Here is a 26,636-nt window from a genome sequence, read left to right as displayed (position 1 = left end):
AGGGGCGATGTTAATTGTGATGCGGTAGTTGGGAGTAGGGAGTGGATGTGCGTCCAATTTTAGACGACAACTGGGTTGTTTTTAATAGACAATTATGAGCATTCCAAGTAGAATAAAATAGCTTAGAAGGATGAAATAGAGTAATTTATTGGGGGAATGACAAATAAGAGTTTGTAATTTTAGGGTGTCAGCTGCAGGTGGGAAATAGCTAATGAGCATGAGGATAGATCAGAAAGGGCTTTCTGTACTAGGCTAAAGATATTTTTAATTGATTTTTAGAGAGGGAGGAAGGGCAAGGAAAAGAGAGAGAAACATCGATGTGAGTGTGAAACATCAATTAGTTGCCTCTTGCATTCCTCCAACCAGGGACTGAGCCGGCAAGCTGGGCATGTATCTTGAATGACTTGCCACCTTCCCAGGAGGGGGCTTTCATTCCTGATGAACAGAAGTGGTATAAATACCGCAACTTGTTTCCCCTTGGAGGGGTAACTTAACTGCCACTCCAAGTTCCCTACTAGATTAAGCTTTAATTACTCGAGTGGTAACTGTCTTCCATCCCCTGTTTACTTCTTCACTAGCCTACATGTATTTCCCAGAATCCCCTCTCAAATGAAGAAGCCAAATTAAGTCCAATCCAGAGAAAGTCTTTAAATAAAAACAACAGGTACACACATACTACTGACATAACCATCTGGTTTCCATCCTGTTCGAGATGGATTCCCAAACCAGCTAAGAATTGCAAAGCGTGTTGCTACTGCATCAGGGAAAAATGATAAAAGTTACATGGATTCCTTGAGTGTCATCTCCCAGAACTTTACGTAATGTTTCCACCTTTCATTTCTTAAAGATGATGAATTCCAAGAGGACAGGAGCCTTCCAGAATTCCTCACAATACTTAGGGTGACTGATGTCCAAACAGGGAATGATAGCAGCTTACAAAACCACCTGAAAGGCTACTGCTTTTCTTCATTCTCAAGACCCACTGGTTCCTAGGAAGATAGGCATCTCTTCTGTGTCTGGTGCTGTTACCTACTTCTGCTCAACTACTTCTGTACCTACACATGTTTGTCAAGCAGGTCAGACACATCCTCGTAACTAATGTGTTCCATGGACCAGCGGCATCAATGACCTGGGAGCTTGGTAAGACTCAGAATGTCACACTTCACCTCAGACCCGCTGAATTAGAATCTGCATGTTCAACAGGTCCGCACGTGCTGTGTAGGCACTTTGATGTCAAGGAGCATTGCTCCACATGGGATTTACGGTTGGGGACAGGAGTCTCAGAATAGCTTGGCAAGGTTTCCTTCCACCAGACCAAGGGCAAGGTGTGTCTGGAGCGTGTGCACTGGAGACAGATCCCAGGCCCAGTCTCTGCTGTGAAATATGTGAGATCATTTGGATCGTAGAGGAAAGGGAACACATTACTTAGGCCCATCAACCTAATCATCCACTTTAATGTTTTTATTTACATGATTTTTTAACATGCCTATAAATCCTATCCCACATTAAGCAGGCTTCTTCTCCCTCTTATTATTGTATCCGGAGAATTTCTTCATATTATTTTCATGATCATCAGGTAAAATAGTTAATTCAGTATATTTGTCACAACTTATTTAATTATTTAAAAATGCTGAACATTTTAATGACCTTTTTGTGCTTATACTTTTTCTGCATTGAAGGCCATTCCTTTGGGTACATCCTCCCAAATGCTAGTCTGAAAGGGGCTTTTCTTTGCTTCCTTGAGCTCTGTGGACACATTATCTCCAGTGAGCTCTAAATCTTAATACTACACTGCCTGTTCTCCTTTGTATCCACCTTCCATTTTCTTCTGTGAAAAGCCAACCACACCTCCTCCATGATAACTTTAGCTCCACTTTCCCCACCCTTGAGTCACTGTTTTGTTCTTAAAGCTCCATTTCAGTTCCTGTCCCTGAGTCACCTTCCTGTCATTAAAATTCAACTGGGAGTTCACGTGTTCTCTGCAGGCTAACATAGCTGATATGGGGCAGCCATGCTGTCCTATATCCGATTTCAAATATAGGACAACATAGTTTTGAGTTACTCTTTCCTTGACTTCAAAATTCATAAGCTTCCTTTCTAATATTTGACAAAACATTTGCATCTGCCTGTTTTCATAGTTGACAGAGTCAAAGAGAACAAGGACTGTCTTGTAGTCACTTGGAATAGTATGCAGTATTAAATGTGTTCACACAGGAAATGAAAACAAGTGAATTTGCAAGGTAGGAAAGCTGGAACCTCCAGGCGGGACATGTGCTATATAATTTCAAAACCAGGCCAGAGCTAGTGCCCCTCACTACCTTAGCTGTGGCTCTTCCTTCAGTGTACAGAGGAAGAATCTGGGAAGAGTTATGATCACAGATTCCCTCCGACCCCAGAGCTCACGACTCAGGAAGTCAAGGGTGGGGGCAGGCAACTGCGATTTCAATGCACACACAAGGGTCTCCTGATGCTGGGTGTCTGTGGGACCCCCTTTCAAGAAGCACCAATTTGGCACTGCAGTGGGAAATAGAGCAAGTGGGAAATGAAAAGAGAGGGGAATCAGATATGTTGATTGCAACACAGCAAGTGTTCTTAATGTTTTCCATAATTCACAAAGCATAGGATGAAAGAGTTAATGAAAGCAGGGGTGGTCACTGAGCCTTGTTTGGCTGCTAAACTCTGAGGGCTTCTCGGAAGAGTAGTCAGTGACTTACATTTGCCTTCGTCATTCCTGCAGAGGACTTTTGTATCGTCGGTGTTTTGTATAACTTCGAGGGATTCGCCTGGCTTCACCTGTAGCTCTCTGTTTCCCCACTTTTTAGAAGTTAAGGATTGAACAACTGTGGTTGAATACAGGACCCTAATTTCACCATCATACTGGAAAAAAAGACATCATTGATTGATGAGTATTATTCAAGTAACACATTTATTGATGTATTTATTAAGAAAGTCTTAATAAACAACTCCTTGTTTTTAAAATATAATGTAAGAACAGCGAAGAAAATGTTTTTTTTTTTTTGTGGAAAAATCACATATAACCTCACCAACCTAATTTAATATTTTTAATTAAAATTTTATTAAATTTTAAATACATTATTATTTTTATACACTCATATATTTTAAAATTATGATCACTGTGTTTAGCTAACACCTCAATAACTTCACATAGTTACCATTTCTTTTTTTATGGTGAGAACATTTAAGAATTACTTTCAAGTGTATAATACAGTATTGCTAGCTACAATGACCATGCTGTACATCAAATCCCTAAAACTTAATCATTTTATAACTGAATGTTTGTACTCTTTACCCTTAGACCAACATCTCTCCATTTCCCCCTCCTCTCCTGCCTCTGGTTAAGCCTCATTCTCCTCTATGTTTCTGCAAGTTTGGCTTCTTTTAGATTCCACATGTAAGTGATATCAGACAATATTTGTCTTCCTCTGTCTGGCTTACTTCACTTAGTATAAAGTCCATCCATGTTGTCACAAATTTTCTTCCTTTTTTGTGGCTGAATAATATTCCATTATATATACACCACATTTATTTTATCTGTCTTATTTTTAGATTATCTTCTTATCAAAGTTCAAAGGACAGCTAAATTTAGATGGTTATTTCAATAGGTATATTATGCACTGTATGAATTTGCTTAATTTGTTATAGGAATAAATTTCATAGAAAATATAGGAGTTATGATGGATAACTGTGGTACTGATCATTACACTTCTAAAATATTCATTTGGGAACTTAAAAATCATAGGATTTTTTTTCATTAGCACTTTGAACTTTGTATGATATTTAAATATGACATACTTTAAATTTTTTCCTGAAGTCTTTTTCTTCTTTTTCCTGCTTTTTTAGCTTCTTAGCGTCTTTCTCTTCTGCTCTGGCCTTGGCTCCTTGACTGAGAAGGCAGAACACATGTAAAACAACACTTAGTTTAGAAAATATAAAAAGAATAATGTATAATAGAAATGTTAGTGATAACATTAAATTTTTGTTAAATTTTGTTTTTCATTATTTGTCTTAATACAGTCATTGTAATAAATGATGACATTTCATAATGCAGAAGAGGCTCTTCAAGAGAATACAGATTCCAAGTTAAAATGCAAGTGAGAGATGATCTAATAGGTTGAACCGTATAAAGTCACTGAGGAATACTTTAAACATGGTCACATATCAGTAGTTTCATATGATTCAACCTATTCTTGAACCCTTTCTAGTTTTCCTTCCTTCCTAGATAATTTAACGAATTGGCCAATGTCATAGAAAATGCTTTTTTAAAAAGAGCACTTAAAAATTGATTTTCATAGCTTAAGAAGTTTATCCATATATTGGCCTTTTCATATCTACTTAAAGTGGAGCCATAGTGATACCAATTGGACTAAAGCCAATTGTTGTAAGAGGTGAATAAGTCCAAGACAGTGGTTCTCCAGCTTGGCCCCATACAGCTCACTTGGGAAGCTCTGTGCCATATATATTTACGTATGTATGTATAGTATATATTTAAATCTATTTTTACTGATTTCAGAGAGGAAGGGAGAGGGAGAGAAAGATAGAACCATCAATGATGAGAGAGAATCATTGATCGGCTGCCTCCTAGAAGCCCCATACCAGGGATCGAGCCTGCAACCTGGGCATGTGCCTTGACCGGGAATCGAACCGTAACCTCCTAATTCATAGGTTGATGCTCAACCACTGTGCCATGCCAGCCAGGCTTACCTGGGAAGCTTTTAAAAAATAAATTGCCCTTGCCCAATTTCTAGCAATTCTGATTACATTAAACTAATTTAAAATTCCAATTAATTAGACTAAGTGGGGTTGGTATACTGCAAGCATGTCAAACTCAAAGGCTAACACAGGCCAAATCAACAAAGTTAAAGTTTATGTGGGCAGCAAAATAACAAAAGTTTCAATTTTCATAGAAACGTAGGTTTATTTCAATAGAGACATACTGAATAAAAAGGGCTGAAATAATTGAGTAATCGTTAACATAAAATAATAGAACATTTTAATAAAAATTAATATTTTTTCTTGAATATTAACTTACCAGACACTGAATAACTACACAAATTAATAAGCGTAACACAAATATACCTATTTTTCTTATTCTCTGAAAGCAAAATGTTTCCTGTTGTGCATACCAAACAAGTCAGTACAAGACTAATGACGTGGGAATTGGCTGCTAAAATATTCGCTGCTGGTATTAGCGGAGAGAAATGGTGCACCTGCGCGTAGGTGCGTAAGGGAAATGAATGCAACAAGGTTATAGTAATCAGTCATTAGCGAACATTGTAGTTCCTTATTCATAATCCTACCTAATAAAATAGTAATATGCAAATTGACCGCACCTTCGCTATGCCCAAGCCACGCCCACCAGCCAATCAGGGTGAGTATGCAAATTACCCAACAAAGATGGTGGTTAATTTGCATATGCGGAGGGAGGGAGGAGTGAAGACTGAAGACAACTTAGAAGGAAGAGGGAGGAAAAGCGGAAAGCAAGGTGGCTGCCAGAGGGAAAGCGCAGGCGGGGCAGAGCGGGGCGGGGCCGGGCGGGGCAGTGCAGAGCAGGGCGGGCAGCAGCGGCGCACGGGTGCAGGCGCGGAGGCTGCAACTGCGGCGGCAGCGGCCGCTTGCAGGATTCTTCCTGCAAATGGGCTACTAGTTATGTATAACAAGATATTGTAAAAATTAAGTTATAAAATTTTTATTAAAATCTTTCTTACATACGGTTTTATTGGCTGGGCCGCAAAAATATTTGTTGTGGGTCACATGCAGCCTGTGGGCAGTGAGTTTGACAAGACAAAATTTTGTCTATAACTGATTTATTTAAAATGTTGTTTCTTAAATTCTTAACCTTAGAATTTAGTGAATCCCCTGTGAGATGAGTGAGGACAATACACTGCTTCCTCACTCAGTATCTCCCATCCATGGGTACTCTGGGCAAGAGTGGAACATTCCATACCTGATGAGCACTCTGACATTATCAGAATGCACATGAATGTCAAAACTTCCCCACCAGCTATCTTTGAAAAGAATTTATTTAAAAATAGAATACTATGCTAGAGAACATCAAATTGTTTTAAACTCTGAAAATAAGCAACTGGTAAGAAAACAGCTGCATGACAGGTTAAGTTGAATCAGCTGGTGTTTATTTTTCGTGAAGAAAAGGGTCAATGTGTGACTCTGGGTTCCTAGAGAGCTGTTGTGTGGAATGTAGCGGCATTTCTACAGTAATATAAAACAGAAAAAAGGCATTGAAAACTGCCAGGGATAGAAGCCATTTCCCAATGGTGAGGAATATTAAAGCTAAACAGTACTAAAGAACTGAGACAGGAGACCGGTTCTCCTTTCGGCTTTTTTGTCGTTCTGCCTATGGAATGTGATGCTCATATATACTAGTAAATGACAGCATATTTCCTCTTTGGTTTCTTTAATCTTGGTACTGTCTCTTGTCCAGTAAAGTTAGTTTAACCATCTTGATAAAAAATAAATATTTTGAGTTTATTTATGCATTTTTACCAGTGCAGCTCAGAAGATATTACTTACTGTATTCCACTTATGTTACTTTCACCCTTCAGCTAATCAAGTCCAGGATCTTTTTGTTCACTTTTCTTTTTTTCTTAAAAAAGCCAGAGATGTGTTTGCTTTTATACACAGTATGTATCAGATCATCTCACATAGTTATTGAGCCATAAAAATACATCCTACCATGTGATTTTCTATTTCAAAAGAACTTTCAAAAGGAACGCCTTTTGTATCAACTGATTTTAGATTATCTTACAATTTTAGTCTAAAATTAAATTGAAACCTTAGGTGAGCTGAAGAATGTCACTATTCACCGTTGACTTTTTTTTATTTATTTGAATAAACCTTTGAGAAACTGATGCTTTTGTGAAAAAGAGACAGACCAGAAGGCCTGTTAAAGAACAAATCTTTCTCCCATAGAAGAGGCTTAAACAAGGTGGGTGGAGGCTGATATATAAATAAGAAGAGTAGTCAAGACAAAATGGTTTTGGGGGAACAGTAAAAATAAAGGGAGGAGATGTATCAGTGATATCAATGTGATCAAGCTCTCAGATATTTTCTCAGTGAATGAATGAATGAACAAATGCAGACATCAGTGAGTCACGGAGCAGAGGATAATCAGGGGACAATGAGCAGGACCATGGGGAGAGGAGAGGGCAAGAGGAAGAGGTGAGGAAGGAGAGAGAGAAAGAGGAGGATCAGGGTTATCCACTCACAAACCTGGCAGAAAGTTAGAGCTGGGACCAGGGAGAAGACAGAGGGAACACGATCTCACACAGCAGATGCACACCCATCGGAGTTTGATCCGAGTTCAATTTTCTTGAGCAGTCTGATTTTCATCACTTCATTGTAATGAGAACATCTTACCTCATGTCTGCCGAAGGCGAGGGGTAATCAGAGGCATCGACATCATCATAGACTTCATCCCCCATATCTAACAGAAGACAAGATATCCAATGTTGAAATGCTGTTAGTTTAAATTTCGACATGAGCATTTAATGTTTCAAGGAGAACAAAATAAGTGTTCCTGTGGCCTCTGTACATTTCTCCCGGAAGTAGTGTCTGTTCCTTAAAGGGAAGAAGTTCATACCTCCTTGGATGCCTGTGTTAAATGTCCCTCCAAATGCCAGTGACCATGAAAGACCCCAAACAGTGACAGGTTATTTGAAGATTCCCAAGTGTGATGAATGGCACTATTAGTAGGTTACTGACCAAAAAAATGACATTACTGGTCAATGGCAGTATTGAAATCAAGATTCTTTTGGGATTTGGGGTGTTACAATAATATATCATTTTATTTTTTAAAATTTTTATTTTAACCTTCACCTGAGGACATGTTCATTGATTTTTTTTTTTTTAAGAGAGAGAGAGGAAGTAGGGGCAGGGAAAGAGAAACACTGATGTGACGGAGAAATGTCTGTCAGTTGCCTCCCCTATGTGCCCAGACCAGGGATCAAACTCACAACCCAAGTATGTGCTCTGACTGGAAAGCAAACCCGCAACCTTTTGATGTATGGGATGACGCTCTAAATAACTGAGCAACCTAGCCAGGGCTCATTCTATGTCTAGTCTATGTCTATCTACGTTTCTATCTACCTCTCTATCAATCATTCTCTTTTACTCATTGATCTGTTCCTCATTAACTTTTACCTTACAGTGGTAGTATGTATATTAGGTATGGCACCACCTTAAAAGGGAAAGAATATTCTATTAATAAGACACTTCTGTTCCCAGAAGGTATTGAGAATCCATATTGATGGAAAAGTTGCTATGACCTTAACTGGTTCAATGGCTTTTCCAGTCTGTGTAGTTACTTTTCCTCCTTCTAGACTTTTTGTTAATAAAGATCCACAGCAAATGAAGAGATGAGTGGAAAAGTACAAATGTTTTAAGGAACAATTATCATAGAAAATTTAAATGCTCTCTGGTAGTGGCAAGGGTTTGATTTACTTTAAATCTTTGTGTGTGTGTGTGTGTGTGTGTGTGTGTGTGTGTGTGTGTTCCACTTTGGTTAATTAATTTCAAAGGATAAAACCTGCTTAGCTATATGAAGAATCCATCATAAATATGTTGGGGGAAAAAGACATATTGGTTTCCAGAAACGGAAAAAATTACTATCCCATGTACATACATTTAGAACATAGAAAAAAAAAACCAAAAGAAAATTAAAACAAAAAATACAATTGATCAAAATTTCTTATATTTCATTCCTGCTCCTTGTGGAGCTGTTTCTTGAATATGCTTTGAAAATTATAGATTAAGACACAAGGTCATCATTATTTATTGATTAATTTTAATTATTGACTTATATACTGTCCCAAATTTATAACTGAAAACAAACTCAGATAAACAGCCTGAAAGAACATATTGTCATTGTGTTTGGTTTGCTCTTTCAATTTATTTAGAAATTAAAACAAAGTTTTTGAAAGCCCCTGAATATTCTTGTGAGTCAAAATTTTATTTTGTTCAAGTAAATGTTAAGAAAAAAAAAAAGATCTATTTCAGCACAGGTTAAAAAACAAAACAAAACAAAACAAAAACTGCCCTACCTGGTTTGGCTCAGTGGATAGAGCCTGTGGATCAAAGGGTTCCAGGTTCTATTCTGGTCAAGGGCACATACTTGGTTGCAGGCTCCTCCCCTGGCCCTGGCCCTGTTCAGGGCTCACGCAGGAGGTAACCAATTGATGTGTTTTTCTTATATCAATGTTTCTCTCTGTCTTTCCCTCTCTTTCCCACTCTCCCTAAAAATCAATGGGAAAATATCCTCGGGTGAGGATTAAAAAAAAAAAAAAAGTTGATTGAAATTGTACAAAGAAGAAATGTTTATATTTAGCAGTGGAAAATTTTCCAAATATAACATAAATTAGACATTTTAAAAAATAAAAGAATATTTAGAAGGGCCTTGGTGGCATCTAATCTGATTTGTTTTTAGAAATTGTTATGCAGAAGTCCAATATATCAAGCTCTGATTGAATTGGGAACATGGGGAAGTTGGTGTCCACCTCTGCCTGCTTATCCCTTTCTCCATTATGACCCTTATCCACTGGAAGAATTGTTTAAAAACCATCAATATTTAAAATTTTCCTCTTCATGCTATTTCATTGGTGAGAAACTGTGAAGTTACTAGACAAGGTTCCACAACTTATTATTTTCAGTCAGAACTTTAATCCAGATATTATGACTATATCCAATGATTTCCCACTCCCCAATCTGCAAGAAATGAGATGTAAAATATATAGTTAGTTTTTATGACTTACCCAATTGTTTAGGAGGAGCAGGGAAACTGGAAAGAAAATGAAACCACAATTATAATCAGACCAATATAAACACAGAAATTGATTCCTTTATTTTAGAGAGACATGAACAAGTAACAGACTGGAGGCTTATTGAGGCCCATCTGTTGACTATCATTCCTTTCTCATCCTCCATTTCTCCATTAAGTCCAGTTTCTATCCATTGATTTGGAATTTAGCAAGACTTTTTTGAACTCCAATGTTAGCCAAAAAGGCAAGAGTCAAGATATTCAGTGGTTTATTTTCTTGTAGCCATTGGATCATGTTTTCAGATTTGTCTTATGAGGTTTGGGCATATTATTACCACAAGGTAAATTAAATGGCCTCAATATTTTGGATTCATTGTGGCATAGCTCAGGCCAAAACTGTTTGTTTGACTCAAAGAGTAAAAAATGCAGAATTGAAATTTACAAAGGTCTAGGATTCTTCATATGACCATGTTTCCCCAATATATATCCCCAAACAGGAGAATGGTGAATAAGAGAGGCATATCCATTGAAACAAGTGAGAGAGAGCTTATTAATAGAAGTGATCTGAAATCAGGATTGGGTGTCATTTAGTTGCAACAGAAAAAGATCTTTGCTTTTATTACTTCCTGAACTTTAAACACACACACACACACACACACACACACACACACACACACACACACACACACACACATCACTGGAAGAATGGTGCACAGTTTTACGAAAGTATGAGAGGTCATTAGTTCAAATAATCCAAAATTAGAATTAGCTTTTGTGTAATTGAAGCAGAAAAAATAATCTTGGCTTTTATTTCTAAGTAAGGATTATATTTGAGTAATGCTTCATCAAAAGATTTGTATGTTCAGCTATAGTTTTAAGTGTCCTATTTATTGAGTGATGTTTTAGTGTCTCACAAAAGAGTTGAGTCATGTACCAGATAACATGATTAAGATCCTTCAAATTCACATGAATGGAATTTGTACTAAGGGTTATTTTTAAATGGAGAAAGAAAATTGTTGCATTAATTTTTATTTAGACAAACTGAAGATATTTAGGATAATTTTAGTATTGTATATCATTCAAATAGAATTAATATGTCACTATTGTGAAAGTGAGTTACAAAAACTTTAAATAGTGTGTTTAGAGAAAGGAAATTCCAAATGTGTTCTTTATGTCTAGCAAATTACTTTTTAAAAGAGTAAGTATATTTTGCCCTAGCTGGTTTGGCTCAGTGGATAGAACGTCGGCCTGTGGACTGAAGGGCACATGCCTGGGTGGTGGGCTCAATTCCCAGTAGGGGGCATGCAGGAGGCAGCTGATCAATGATTCTCTCTCATCATTGATCTCTCTCTCTCTCCCTTTCCTTTCCTTTCTGAAATCAATAAAAAGATATTTTAAAAAAAGAGTAAGTATATTTTGAGGAGTAGTTAATGTAAAATATTATATAATAAAATATGGCATAGGAATTGTAAGCTTTTAGATCTAATGTTACAGTTTAAAAAGTCCTAATAAGTTATGAGTGTGTGAAGGTATGTGTGTGCGCATATATATATGTGTGTGTGTGTGTGTGTGTGTGTGTGTGTGTGTGTGTGTGTGTATGTGTGTATTTGTGCATGTTTGTCAGGAAAACAAAATATATCTTTGAATCACAATGTTTTTTTAAAAATACTTTGTGCTCCTCTTATGTAAATGTAGGAGTTTAAGAGTGAGACAGTAAGTGAGGCTAAGGTGATTAATTTAAAATAATATTACAATTGTGTAAGTGTGTCAGAATTCGGTTATTGGTTACAAAATATTAGTAGGATTTGATTAAATTAGTATTAGTGTAGTTATTGTGCACTGGATTTGGTTGGTTGACTCTTACGATGAACCTTCATTATTGTCTGACTCAGAGTCTTTAGGTTTCTCTCGTATACTTTTCTTTCTGTCATCTTTTCCCTTTAAAATCTTCAAAATCCCCCAGGACCACGAGTTACTCTTCTCTTCAACCTGTAGTGTGGAGCTTAGGGGCATGCAGGCATTGATCAGAATGGCATAATCAATGGAACATGAAGACATTGGGTGGACATTCAGGCTTGTTATAATTAGACAGCATTGATCATTTAGGCAGTGAGCTACTCAATGTAGCCAACAAGATGGTGCGATTAAACTTAAAAGTCATGAGCTCTGAATACTGCTGCTTAGTAAGGTAAGGAGTAGGTATGTTGTATTTTATTTTTCTATTTGGTGAGTTTTCTCTTGGTTCTTAAAATAGTAAGCTAAGTCAAGATTAAGTTTTAAACATCAATTTAGTTTTATTTTTTATTAAAAGTAACTAATAGGTCTTAAAATTTAAAATATGCTGTTTTGAAAGTTTAAACAACTCAAGGGTAGGATATTCAGTACTGGTTTTGCCACATATCGAATATGGTCTCAATTTATTTGGGGTTCCTATGACTATGATTATTGTACAAAGAATGGCCATGCAACTGATAGACTCTTCGGAGCATGTTGTAAAAGTAAATTATTAATTGAGAAATAAATGATTGGGAAAAGTCTAGAAAATAAAAAAAAAACAATATCTGCAATTCTTTATCCCTTTTTAAAATCACTTCTTTTGATAAAATTGTCTAGGTTTTTCCAAACAATATACCACTTCATTTGAATGTGGTATAATTACACTTCCTGATTTATGGCTGTTAACTAAACATTTAAATAATTTTTCTTGGTAATTTAAAAAAAGAACACTATTTTATGCTTTTTTTATTCTAACTACAATGCAAAACTTCAGTAAATACAACAGATTTTAGTAAATACAATAATTTGCAAAATGGAAATTCACTGATTATTCTTACCCATCATCAGCATCTTCCTCTTCAATCCCATCATAAATATCGTCATCTGGGGGAGGTGGGAACATCCCTTCATTTGGATTAAGAAGGAAAAAGCTTCTGTTAGTTTTGTAACTTTGTTATGTAATAGTCGCTCGAACTTTGATAATAAATATGCCTCATTTAACTATACAAAACATAGTAGCTATTTAAGTAAATAGCTACTTAAATAAAAGTAGTAGCTATTTAAATGAAAAATAATTTTACTCTTTCACTCTCACATAGATAGTAGGTACATTGTTCTATGTAGACAGAATTTTTAGAGGTGAAATACAATACAAATATGAGGGATAATAAAAGGTACTATGCACTAGAGAGAAATGTATAGAATAAATATTAGAAAAAGAAATATTAATTAAAGAATAGAGTTAAATATTGTTGAAAAAGAGAGGGGAGAAGATGATAAGAAAAATTTAATAGTGAGAGGACATTTAAAAAAAGCTACTGATCAAGGTATAAGTAAAGAAAAGCAAAAGGAATGAAATGTGAATTTGTAAATATTGATGGTAGCTGAAACAAACCTTTCATTTCTTTTATTTCACTGCATCAATGTAATATTTTAAAAGTTAAAATATCTTGTTTAAGTTGTTATCCCACAACCCCCAGGAACCTCGGTATTTGACAAACATTTATTTAACAAATGTTTATTGAGTAGTTTCTCTGTGCAAAAATATGCACAATGTAGGAGAACATATTTGCCAATGATACTTCTGATGAGGGGTTAAAATCCAAAATTTATAAAGCACTTATAAAACTCAACACCAAAAGCAAACAATCCAATTAAAAAATGGGCAAAAGACTTGAATAGACACTTTTCCAAAGAGGACATACAGATGTCCAATAGACACATGAAAAGATGCTCAACATCACTAATCATCAGAGAAATGCAAATTATAACCTCACACCTGTCAGAATGGCTATCATCAATAAGTCAACAAACAACAAGTGTTGGTGAGGATGTGGAGAAAAGGGGACCCTCGTGCACTGTTGATAGGAATGCAGATTGGTACAACCACTATGGAAAACAATATGGAGTTTCCTCAAAAAATTAAAGATGGAACTGCCTTGTGACCCAGTGATTCCACTTCTGGGAATATATCTGAAGAAGCCAGAAACACTAATTTGAAAGAATATATGCACCCTATGTTCATTGCAGCATTATTTACAATAGCCAAGTGCCCATCAGTAGATGAATGGATAAAATAGCTGTGGTATATTTCAACAATGGAATACTACTTGGTTATAAAAAAGAAGGAAACCCTACCCTTGGCAACAGCATGGATGGACCTGGAGAGTATTGTGCTAAGTGAAATAAGCCAGTCAGAGAAAGGCAAATATCATATAATTTAACTCATATGTGGAATCTAATGAACAAAACAAACTAACAAACAAAATAGAAATAGACTCATAGATAGTGAACAGATTGATGGCCGTCAGAGGGGAGGGTCCAGGGCTGGGTGAAAAAGGTGAAGGGATTAAGCACACACAAAAAAGCCTCATAGACACAGAGAATAGTATGGTGATTACCAGAGGGAAAGGCGAGTATGGGGAGGTAGAAGAGAATAAAGAGGGGTTAGATATATGGTGATGGAAGAGACTTGTCTTGGAGTGGTGTACACACAGTACAATATACAGATGATGTATTATAGAATTATACACCTGAAACCGATATAATTTTATTAATCAATGTCATGCCAATAAATTCAATAAAATTTTTAGAAAACGTACAATGAATTTGAAATTTGACTTTTAGGATGAAAATGCTAGCACTGCAAAGTTTTAGTAAAACTCCCTTATTTTGTTAATGAAAAGTCAAGGGATCTTTAAGAGTCACAGCTAAGGTGACCATAGAAGTTATACAATCAAGGATACTTCTGAACATGAAGGAGGATGCTCTAGTAATGATGCCTGTATAGCTGGCACAATCAGCGCTGCCCTGGGCACACTGAAAGTGGAGCCAACTTCTGACCCATAACAAGCATGGGAGAAAGAAGTGAATTGCTCAGGGACACTCGGTGACCAGGGCTGAAATCCAGGCCATTGGTTTCAGTCCAGTGTTCATTCTACCGCTTTAATATGCTCCTCGTGAGGTGCAGACAAAGGAATTGCATCATTAATGTACACAAAAATGTTGAAGACTTGGAGAAACTTCTGCTAAAAGTGTGTGGCTTACCTCCACTTCCACTCTGACTGTGGCTAGAAAAGAAACAGAGACAGATTAAATTCGCATGTGAGTTTCGTAGTTATCAGGAAAAGAAGTACTTGTATTGAGCAGTTATAAGAGAAATAAGACTCCAGTTAAAAGTTCTTAGGATATGTGAAGAAGAAGAAAAATTGTTCTGTTTCATAAGAGATGAATAGCAACAAGGCCTATAGTAACAAAACAAAATACAAAACAAAACAAACCTAATCAGAATCAAGTGAGTTTTGATACTACATAAAGTATTCAAAACAATGATACTGTTTGCTCCTAACATTTTCCCATAAGGCAGTTTTTGGGTTATACATTATTACATCATTCCATAGATGGATTTATTTAAAAAAAGAGTATTATTCCATGAGGCATATAGAACTATTATTGCATCAAATCAATTCTCTTTCAACATCTTATAACCACAGCATTTTACTCTTAGTACATAACATTACATCTTATTTTATACAGGATAAGTTTTAAAAATTGAAGTCTTACTCATGGGCCTTTATAGAGTGTAGTCCTTGATTTTCTAAATCCAGATTGCTTGTATTTCTTATTTACTTATATATCCCTATATTTATTTATTTTTTTGTTAATCCTTACTCAAAGATATTTTTTCCACTGATTTTTAGAGAGATTAGAAGGGAGGGGAAGAGACAGAGAGAGAGAAACATCGATGTGAGAGGGATCAAGCCTGCAACTGAGATATGTGCCCTTGACTGGAATTGAACCCATGACCTTTCAGTTCCCTGGCCAATGCTCTAACCACTGAGCCCCAGCTAGGGTACTATATCCCTATTTTATAATCATCTGTTTCCTTGCCTGTGTTTGCCACTAAAATGTGAATTCTGTGACAGCAAAGGAAGTGTAAATTGTGAGACCTGGAACATCTCAGAATTCATCTGCTTTAATTCCCTCAATCTGTTGAAAAGAAACGGAAGCTCTGAGAAATTCAATGACTTGACCAAACCTTTTCAATAAACTGAAGAGCTGAGACCAGAACCTCAGCATCCTGCCTTCCTGGAGAACGTTGTTTTGGCTGCACTCCCTGGACCGCCATGTTTACCCTTTGGCTAATCTACCCACAACAGCTATCAGTCTGATATTATAACCAGACAGTATAATTATACTAATATCTGATTCCTCAACCTTAAAGGCAGGTAAGAGAAATTTGTCTGATGCAAATCTATGGTTAATATAGAAATAAAAGTCTCTTGCTAATGGAACTTTATAGAAAAACACTCTATAAATGTTTTACTATGTAAGCAAGAAATTAACTTTTGATGACGTTTAAGTATCCACTTTACTTACAACTATTTTCACACTCATATTCTCTGACACTTGCTTTTGAGCATAAAGCAGAGAGTTAGCATTATGTGAAGAGTTACAATCTGGTTGGCTGACACTCTTGGCAAATATATCCCATCTTGGAAATTCTGATACTCAATTTTCAAAAAACCAGGTTATCAGAATCAGGAGCAAAGCTGCCACACATTATTTAATTCCTAGAGCAATTCTGTTTTTATTAATTTTAGAGAGAGAGGAAGGGAGAGATAGAATCATCAATGAGAAACATCTATCTACTGTACCTCGCCCCCCCCCTCCCCCACACACACTGGAGATCAAGCCTGCAAGCCCGGCATGTGCCTTGATGGGGAATTTACCTGGCAACCTCCCTGTGCATGGGTCCATGCTCAACCAACTGAGCCACACCGGCCACATGCCTAGAGCAATTCTTTAGCTTTCTCAAACCACTGTTCAGAATACAAAACATTTAACAGATGAAGGAGAGGTAAGGAGAGGGAGAGTGTGAGAAAAGAGAAGGAAAGAGAAAAAGAATAAACGGAAGGAAAAAGATAGGGAAACATATATAGAAAAATTTTGCTGTGTGATGGAGGATTGGAATTTGCATTTGTAATTTCCTTTCTTTCCATCTTCATATTTACTCCAGAAATTGTCTTAAATGAGAAGAGAAAGAGAAGGACAGCTGTCGGGACCTGTGCCTTTGAGCCTGTGTCTGCTCAGAGAGTTTGTAGTGCACAGTCAGCTCTCCTTCCCCGGGGGGGATCAGGAAAGAGTAAGGACTGCAAGGGACCAGGAGGCACTGGAGGAGGGAGGGGAGGAGGGGGCTGGCTGTCTCTTATTCTTGTCAGGGCAAGCTGCCGGCTAGGCTATCGTCAGCATCTTTTCTTGTTCTAGGGACAAAGCATGTTCTGTTATGAGATCCCTGCTAGCAGCAGCTGTAGTTTCAAAAACAAAACTTGTGTAGAAATTACGTCTCTTCTTCCATTTTCTTGTTAAGTATGCGTGAGAGGAATAGAGGCTAGTAAATATTGTAGCTTTATACTTGTTTAAATTTTGGAGCATTAAAACCATACCTCCAGTTCCATTTTATTACATAGAAGATTCTCTGCTACATGTCTACTAACTGGAGCATGTCTTTTAGAGTTGTGGGATGTAGGGACTTGATGAGATGGAGAAGGTAGTAATGTTTGGGAAATATTCACCTAGTATGGTTAAAGAATGCTCAATTAAAAAAATATTCTTCTTTTTTGTGGATTTTTTTTCTTGAGTATGTGCATCACTGTACACATGTATTTATTAATACGATGTGGTTCTTCAGCCCCCAAACAAGAGAAATGTGATTTTGAAAAAATAATTAAAAGATAAACATACTATAACATGGTAATATAGGTAGAAGATGTATGTCCAAAAAATTCTGTAAATCTCAGACTGTGACCATGTAGAACTTCAACTGACCTTGAAACTGACATTTACTGACTCCCAAACTAGGTTAATGGGTTTTTGATGACTAAAGCCAATTCATGATCTGTAAACACCAGTGCACATGTTGCATGTTTTGATGTATATTGCATAAGTTATGGGCAAACATGGTAAGAAGGCATTGCAGGCTATAATTCATTTTAGACCAAACTGCCAGAAAGAAACACAACAAATTTCATTAACACCAAGAGGGGAAGACCACAAGAGGGAAATTTAATTCTTCATGTGTCTTAAAAGTATGTTACTATTTTTGATAGTTTTACTTTCTTTTTAATGGTTGGTAATTAAAACATTTTTTTTCTTTGAAATCTGAGTGATGAAGAAGGCACACATTTTTACCAGAGAGAAGATCTAGCACAGATCACGTGCTTGGGGACCACAGTGGTGGATTCCCGATGCCACAATGTGGGCCGAGGAAAACTAGGGTTGGTTGCTGGGGTGGACATTGTCCTTCTTTTCCTTCAACTTGAGGAGATTATGATTTTACCAGGAAGGGGAGACATTGGAGGAAAGAAGGAATGAAAGGAGAAGGGGAATGGAAGAGCAAGAAGGAGAAGAATGGATGAGGAAGATCGGAGCTAGGGAAAAGAGACATAGGAGGAGGAAAGGAAAAAGGAAACGGAAGCCTGAGGTGGGAAAGAAGAGAAGAAAAGGGACATGGGAAGAGCTGCCTCCTCTCTCCTCTTGGCTCCTCCATGTCTAGTTCGGTTCCTCGGCTGTGGGAAGGTGTTCCCAGGATTTGTGTGGGGGAACTTCATCCTAACCTGGTGGAATGAATGGGCAATGGAAAGTTGGCCCCTTATTTGATACACAGGGGTCATAGGGAATTGAGTTTTTACTTTTAAATATATTTTTAATGATTTCAGAGAGGAAGGGAGAGAGAGAAATGGAAACATCAATGATGAGAAAGAATCATTGACTGGCTTCTACATGCCCCCTACTGGGGACTGAACCCGCAACCCCGGCACATACCCTGACCTGGAATTGAACCATGACCTCCTAGTTCATAGGCCATGGCTCAACCACTGAGCCACACCAACCGGGCTACTTTTGTACTTTTAAAGAGTGAAGTAGAGTTATAGTAAAAAGCATTCACTTACTTTATGTTATATGTTCAAATAAGAACAACAAATATATTTAGGCTCAAAGATGTCAGAACAAAAGTTTCATATTTGTTAGACCTAAGTGTTATATTTCATGCCTCATATTTTACAAAATCATATTTATTTTAGGCATCATATCCCTAAGGTCAAATGAATATTATAGAACAGCATTTTGGAACGATGACCTATTTGTCAAGATCGGGCAAATGGCTCATTATTTTTCAAGGAGTATTTGATACATGTAAACAAAGAGTAAAACAAAAACAATCTGGAGTTTCAAATGGCCTTGCACCCATATTGAACTTACTGTACACGGTCATTCAGTTTAGTGGTAGAGAGCAGTAGGAAATATGGAAGGTAAAATATAGAAGGGCCTTAAAATCCATAATCCCTGAGCTGTGTTGCTTTGCACCTACCTGCTAGCCTCATCTTGCTCTGCCACATCATCATACACTTCTTGGTCATCTTCAACGGGTTTCGATGAAAGAGGACCCAGAGAGTTTTTCTTCCGTTGCAAGGAATCATAGTCAATCTGCACAGCAGTGGTTTTAATATAGCCATCTACCGAAAGGGGAATGATTTATGTTCAGGTGACTGCAGCTTAAATAGTTGAAAGCTAGGAATAGAATATCAATTGCACATTTGCTCTTTAAAGTGGCCCCTGATTTCTTTGCTTGCAATTCTGATTCATAGACTTCCCATGTAGACACACGTTTTACTGTAACTTGTCCAAGTTTTATGCTGCTGTGGTTTGGAGTAAGCCTAGAATCTGTTTTCAACATTCCAAAGTGATTCACATGACTCTCTCTCTCTCTCTCTTAGCCACTCCCCCCCCCCCCCGCCCCCCACCCCCCCGCCCAACACCACTGAGGAGCCTAATGCCTAATGCTCTCTTTCCTCCCTGGAGTAATATAAACATTTACATTGTTCCCCACTAAAAGATAACACAGACCAAGTGAAGATGAAACTACTAGTACACCTGTCATTTTAAACCTTCCTATCCTTGTCCACCCAGAACAAAGCTCCTAACTCAATGGTTATGAGCAGTTCTAGAAACATTTGCGCATTTCTCATTTTTGGCTCCAAAAGAGGACAATCTGAAGTCATCGGAAAATGTGCACTCACATGACCCCCGGGTGGTTCTGCCCAACCACTTCCCCTCCGGGTTGTCCGTGATGCGAATTATTTCAATAGGCTCGCCTTGCTTGAAGCTCAACTCATTCTTTCCCCCTTTGACATCACAGCAAGCTCTGGCTTGATGGATGACTTCAATGGGGCCGGTGAGCTGCAAAGAGGAAAAGAAAACAATCACACAGGCTTCTTGGCTATTCAGAGAATCTTTGAGGAATGCAGCTTGAAAGCCAGTATGTCCACAACTTGCCAACCTGCCTGCTTCCAAGCGCTACAGGTTTAAACTAGAAATGGAGGGGGCATGTCATTCCTGGGAATGCTCTTATGGGAGCAGTGAGGGGAAACTCCCAGGGGTCAGGCAGGGCCAGCGAAGAACAGGTGCATGTGCTTGGGTCCCGGAGAGAGTGGAGGTCTGTGGACCGTAGCAACTCTGCGAAGGGCTTGCGAAAGAAGCCACTGATAACCAAATACCACATATGTACGATAATCCGCTCAGGGTGCTCTGTGTTTTTACGGGATATTTGGGTGGTCTGCCTGGTACGGGAAGGTTTCTTCTCACACCGCATTGTGAAGTTATTCCGATGGTTCTAGAAGGCCTAGAACAGCTAAGGGAGGGGCAGGTGATGGTGGGGGGGCAGTGTACTCGTGGGAAAAGCAATTTCATTCATTCCTTTTCTTCCCTAAGTTTGTGGTATTGTCTGTGTATGAGCATGGAGTAGACATTACCTGCCATAAACAAAATAACATTTTAGAAATAGCTTTGTAAATAAAAAAAAAAAATCAACCCAGCAAACAAATGTGGTGAGGTTTTGAAAATTAATATCCTGAATAGTATAGTGGTTTCTTGACATCAGGGGAATCATCTAGTTTAGAACACAAATCCTAAAGATCTAATTTTCTAATCTTAAATTGCTATCTTCTAAAACAGAATTTCTTGGATCTTTTGATATGCAAATATGCATTGTGACTTTTGCCTTATTTTTTTGAACTTATGATGCTATGAATTGTGAGACAAATCATTATGTACCCCTGAGAAAGAGATAAAACAGCTTAACTTAAATTATGATGTGCCACTGTTAAGATGCATCCTAATTTCAGAATTTTAAAATGCAAAATATTTTATGTCTTAGAATTAAGGAAGTATGGTATTATAGAGCAGTTCTTACAGTTATTTATTTATTTTTGACATCTATTAATATTTTTGGGAGGAATATAGCTTGTTAAGTCCTAATCTTGAGAAACATTTGTGTTCATATTTAGTGGTATGATTGTCCCACACTACAATTTTCTTACTAAAAATGTTATTTGGATGAATGAGTGAAGCAATGCAAAATTGATTTCTCCAAAAGAAAGACAGGAAAAACTTCACATAATTCCTTCAAAACTATAAACTCTCTCTTTATAAAATGTGTGTTGCGAAGACATTCATTTAAGAAATTAATTTTTCATATATTCCACTTGAAAAATATAAATGTTGGAGCCATGCATTCTGGAAGAGTAAGATGTTTGCTATTCACATTGCAATCTTAATTTTACTTACATATAGTAAGATTTTTAAAAATTTAATGAGAACTTATAATAGATACAGTGCTTTATGTGCATTAATTTATTTAATTCCAAAACAAACATGTATAGCTGGAATTTGAATCCACATCTACTCAACTGACTAAGCTTTACATTTTCCCTGCACCATGTTGTTGAAGTTTGGTTTTGCTATAATAAATATACTGAGAAGTTATATATAAATAAAATGTTTACAATTCAAACTATATAGTAACTATTTTGGGGGAATTCAATGTTTAAAGAAAACTATATGAATCCTTTATAAAGTAAAGGATAATTTTGTAACTCACTCTAAAATATAGCTGACATACCAGACCCACCCCAGATGGGCCATGTCATCCAAGATGGTGAAGCCAAGAGAAGAGAGCAGGCAATATAGTGTCAGTGGTAGTAATAGGTGTCACACAATCAGAATCAGAGATTAGAGGAGACAGAGGTCAGACATCCAGGTGGATGCAGAGGGCTGGGAAACAGCAGGTATCAGAAGTCAATGTGTACATACGCTTAAAATCAAGGCAGGTCTAGACCTTGGCAGCTAGAGTAGCTCAGAGAAACTTTATTCTAAGACAAGTGTCTCCAGATGACTTCATCCAGAGACACTTGTGTCCCTTGCACTACTATAATACATGCCCCAGAGATGTGCGTGGTCCAAAGCTCACAGCATAAGTAGGTTCATATGGAGTGTGTAAGGAGGAGAGCCACAATGGACTTGAGTGACTGAGTATTCATTCGCTCAGTCAACAGATTTCCTGGGTGCCCACTAAGTATAAGCCACCATATTTTATTTGAATTTTATCGTATTACATGGGATAAGGGAGCATATTGGACAAAAACAAGTCTGTTGTGAGGATAGTTACTCCTTCGAAAACAACAACTAATTCTCCAGCCATGTAAGGTTTCAAGAAAGGTGCCCCTTTTGTGTGACAATTATAAAAAGAGGTTACTCTTTTCCACCTGTCAGCAAGCAAGCTCTTACTTTAAATTTCTTCTTTATCTCTTGTTCTTTCTTTTCCCTCTCCTTCTGTTCCTTTTTCTCCTGCTCTAATCTCTTCTTTTCCTCCTTTTCCCTTTTCTTCTCTCGTTCTTTGGATGCTTCTCTGTGGATAAACATTATTAGGTTGTTTCAACAGCTGCAGGCATTGATGTAATAAGGCTCACTATCCAGAGGGGTTTTTATCCACAACGGAAGATAGTATCTGAAGTCACATGAAGGTAAAAAGCCAGGGGTGGGGTGGTCAACATTCCTGGATGTGTGATTGTTCTTAAAGCCCACAGGAGGCACACAGAGAGGATTCCTTCCAAAGGCTCTGCTTTCCCTACAGCTTGTGCAACAAGTGAAGAGACTGTTTATAAAGGCTCTCTCTCTCTCTCTCTCTCTCTCTCTCTCTCTCTCTCTCTCTCTCTCTCTCTCTCTCTCTCTCTCATCCATGCACTCACAGGTACAAGAGCACACACATGGGGTCTATCTAGAGGCAAGATTCTGGTCTCTCTCGCCACCTATGTGGCTCAGTGGTTGAGCATCAACCTATGAACCAGGAGGTCACAGCTTGATTCCTGGTCAGGGGACATGCCTGGGTTGCAGGCTTGATCCCCAATAGGGGGCGTGCAGGAAGCAGCAGATAAATGATTCTCTCTCATCATTGATGTTTCTCTCTCTCCCTATCCCTCTCTTCACCAATAAAATTATATTAAAAAATATGCTGGTCTCGCATGCAACAGCGTTTTAACAGAGTTCTCTGTGAAATCTTCAGACAATAAAAGACTCTTTAGTCCTTTGTATTAAAATAAAGGGTACCATTGTATCTCAGTCATTTGAACAAAAAAGCTTTCCCTGCCTCGTGCTGAATATCCATCCATTCTCCCACCTACAAGTCATTCTATTCATCTTAGAAGAAAAATATCATGGAAAAAATGCAACTCATACATGTCTTCATATGTTTCTCCATCACTTTCTTCCTGTCAAGAAAACATGAATAAGAATTAAGTTTAGTTATTTAAAAAAGGGAGCATACACATATTTTCATAGATCAAGTACTTCGTAGAACAAACACAAATTTAAGTGTATGTACATTTGGCTTATTTAAAATAATTTTTTTCCTTTTTAGAGATAGACCATGAAAGTAAACCCCAGAAGATTTCATTTTATCTCCTGCTATATAATTCAGATGTGTAGCCAGACTTAAGTTTATGCTCAGTGCCACAGAATTCCTATGAGTCAGAGTAGCAATTGGTATTTAATGTCTCAAGCATTTTAGATGAACTAAGATCATAAATGGAAAAATATATTGTAAGAATTTTCATTTGTTAGTTTATACTAATAAAAATGAATCAAAATGATTATTAAATAATCTAGTACCAGCAATATAATATGAGAAAGAAAAAAACTGACCTCATCTAGATTTCCAGCACCTAAACGGGTTAAAAAAAAAGAATCACACTTAACATACTGTAATTAAGAAGCACTTTGATACAGAGTTATTAGATGTAATATAATATTCCAGACAGTTCATAATCTAACAAAACGTATGTTTTATCAAAGACCTGGAAGTACAAAATAGAATATGTGGTTTAGATCCTTATTATGGCTTTTTGATACTTGTCATTTAATTATAAAATCATTTCATTGGCTTTCATAAGATAATGAAGACACCCTGTGTTTTCTTTATGAAAGGCATGCACATTTGCTACGGGGCTTCTCTGGAATAAAGGTATTATCAGAAAATCACAACTAGTTTTCCCTTTTTGACTTACTTGGTCCCAGCGATTTGCTTTCATGTGTCAAATAAATCAAGTTAATTAGATTTTTTAAAATAAGATAACTTTTTCCCTAGAGATAGGACTTCTCCAATAAAACTTATAAAGCTTAAATTATAAGGTAAAAATTAATAATTTTTACTGTATTAACATTTAATATGTTCAGTGAAGGACAGCCTGGGCTAAGTTAATAGACAACAAACAGAATGAGAGAAGGTATTTGCAATCTCTGCAACTCACATGGGATTAATATCTGGAATACAAGAAACTCCTCCTACTTGTCAACCAGAAAAGGACAACAACCCCAAGAAAAAAATGGCCCAAGGATATAAACCGGCAACTTCCAGAAGAGGAAACATGAAGGCTCATAAACAAGTGAAGTACTCAGACTCAACAGTAAGCAGAGGTATGAAAACGAGGTATCATTTTATACACGTTAAGACTGGAAGCAATCGGAAAGCTGAATAACACCAGGTGCTGGTGAAAGGTAGGCATCTGGGAACCTTCCTGCCCTGCTGATGGGCGTGGACACAGGTGCAGAGCTTCTGGAGAGCCCTCGGCTCCCACTCCGTCAAAACGAACACGCCACAGGGTAGGAGCAGCCATGCCACTGCCTGGTAAATCTATCTCCATAAGGAGTCTCTCAGGGGCCCAAATGGGGGCAAGAAGGTGCACGGAATTGTTATTTGTTGTTCTAGTGAGTTGGAGTGAAATGTGAAATGTGAATGCATAGGATGTATACCATAGAGTACTTAACATGCATACCATGGAGTACATACATGGAGCATGTATGCAGTAGTTAACACCAACAAATTAAATATAGTACATATAGCAGCATGAATGAGTCTTCCAAAACACATGATGTTGAGTGAATAAAAAAGAGATCAAAGTGAGCTCTAACATAGTATTCATGTAAATTGAAATGTATACACACAACAGTATGCAAAGAATATATACAGACACATACACATTAAATACATTAGACTATTTGTCTCTGGTAAGGGGAAGAGAGGAAAGAGAGCGGGTCATGGTGATAAAATGAATAAATAAATAAAACCAGAGAAGGGACTTGCATGGATCCATGATGATGATGATGCCCCATTAATAACCCTATGAGAATGATTAAACTTCTATAATATGAGGTAACAGAAGGATAAATAAAACACCTTTTTGCCCCTTACCATCAAAGTGCACGGCACCGTCCTGATTGTCTTCATTGACGGGGCTTCTGGAAACAAGAAAGAAGAAAAAGTGAAAACAGAACAAGTCGATGCTCACCTCACAATAAAAAATAAGAAAAAATAAAAATGACTCTTTTTTGATTCTTTTCTCTTTAATATCTGCTCTGATGAAAAACTTCAGAAGTCATTAGAATAGGCTCAGCCCTATATCTATGCTGCAACTGCTGCCAAGACATGGAGCATCGGGAGGCTGAGCACAGAACTGTCCATTCACAGTGAGCACATACAGTGGGGCCATTGCTTCAGGGCAGCAATAGGCTTTTTTTGTGTTGTTAAAATAGCAGCACATCAATAATTCAATTCTGGGATTCTGAAGGCATTTGCTTGGTTTATGGTATAGAAACCCAAGAGATTTAATTCTAATCTTTGACTCCTTTCTCTTTCCCAAACTTACTCCCATCATGTGTGGCTTGGACCCCCAAGGTGCTTCATTTCAAACCACTTCACTCCAACGGCTCTACACAGTTATTAATGCCTGGGCTTGGCAAATCCCTAATTATTTATGGGACATCTACATTTTCTATTTTTATTCTACAGTTGATTAGCATAGCTGGAGAAAATCGCCACTTTATTGATTCTGGTTATTACAAATAATTGACATTCAATCTCGACTGTACCCTCTACACTGTTCTATAATCTAATTACACTTTCTTTCTGGTCAACCCTCTCTTGCATCTATCTCAATGGCTATTTACCACTTTCCTCTCCTCTCCCCTATAATCAGGTGATCTTGTTTCTTACTTCACTGATAAAATAGCAACTATTGGGTAAGAACTCTCCTAAGAAAATACATTCTGTAACCCCCTTCCCCCCAAAACAAAACAAAACAAAACAAAACAAAACAAAACACCCCTCTTGCTGTGGAAGCCACTGCGCTGCAGATGAAGTCAGGTGAGCCAATGGCAGTGCACACTAATGCGGCAAGTCTCGATCGGGAAGAATTGAAAGCATTTGTAATGAACAGAAAGGTTATAATAGTAAATTCTTACTTTTCCTTCCATTTTAGAGCCCCCCCCCCCCCCGACCAAAGAAACCCAAACCAAATCTTACATCGACTATGATGACCTTAGGAAAAGAACTGTTTAACCTTTCCTTTTCCAACCTCGGTCACTTCCCGTTATTTATTATTTCTTCTTACCTCACTTTTCCTGTCTCACTACTATTAATAACCATGTAATTTGCTTTGTGTACTAAAATATTCAACCG

At 37.4% G+C, this 26,636-nt stretch overlaps 1 protein-coding gene across 7 annotated transcripts in view; it reads right to left on the bottom strand.

The window, feature by feature from the left end:
• Positions 1 to 26,636, bottom strand: part of FYB1 (FYN binding protein 1) — a 140,666-nt gene that overhangs the window by 8,360 nt on the left and 105,670 nt on the right. For 6 of the 7 annotated variants that reach the window (XM_079796924.1, XM_079796927.1, XM_079796926.1 and 3 more), the window contains 13 exons: positions 25,371 to 25,417; positions 23,825 to 23,844; positions 23,360 to 23,391; positions 22,412 to 22,532; positions 19,867 to 20,026; positions 19,158 to 19,302; positions 14,834 to 14,856; positions 12,625 to 12,691; positions 11,655 to 11,792; positions 9,786 to 9,811; positions 7,396 to 7,462; positions 3,814 to 3,904; positions 2,715 to 2,877 (listed from right to left, as the gene is read on the bottom strand). In XM_079796924.1, the coding sequence (XP_079653050.1) occupies positions 2,715 to 2,877; positions 3,814 to 3,904; positions 7,396 to 7,462; positions 9,786 to 9,811; positions 11,655 to 11,792; positions 12,625 to 12,691; positions 14,834 to 14,856; positions 19,158 to 19,302; positions 19,867 to 20,026; positions 22,412 to 22,532; positions 23,360 to 23,391; positions 23,825 to 23,844; positions 25,371 to 25,417 (1,100 nt within the window). The remainder of the gene's footprint in view (positions 1 to 2,714; positions 2,878 to 3,813; positions 3,905 to 7,395; positions 7,463 to 9,785; positions 9,812 to 11,654; positions 11,793 to 12,624; positions 12,692 to 14,833; positions 14,857 to 19,157; positions 19,303 to 19,866; positions 20,027 to 22,411; positions 22,533 to 23,359; positions 23,392 to 23,824; positions 23,845 to 25,370; positions 25,418 to 26,636) is intronic. The other variant, XM_079796930.1, reaches the window with a different exon arrangement.

Source organism: Cnephaeus nilssonii, assembly GCF_951640355.1.
Source record: "Cnephaeus nilssonii genome assembly, chromosome: 2".
In the NCBI taxonomy this organism is placed as follows: Eukaryota; Metazoa; Chordata; class Mammalia; order Chiroptera; family Vespertilionidae; genus Cnephaeus; species Cnephaeus nilssonii.
This window is presented reverse-complemented; position numbering and strand designations above follow the sequence as displayed.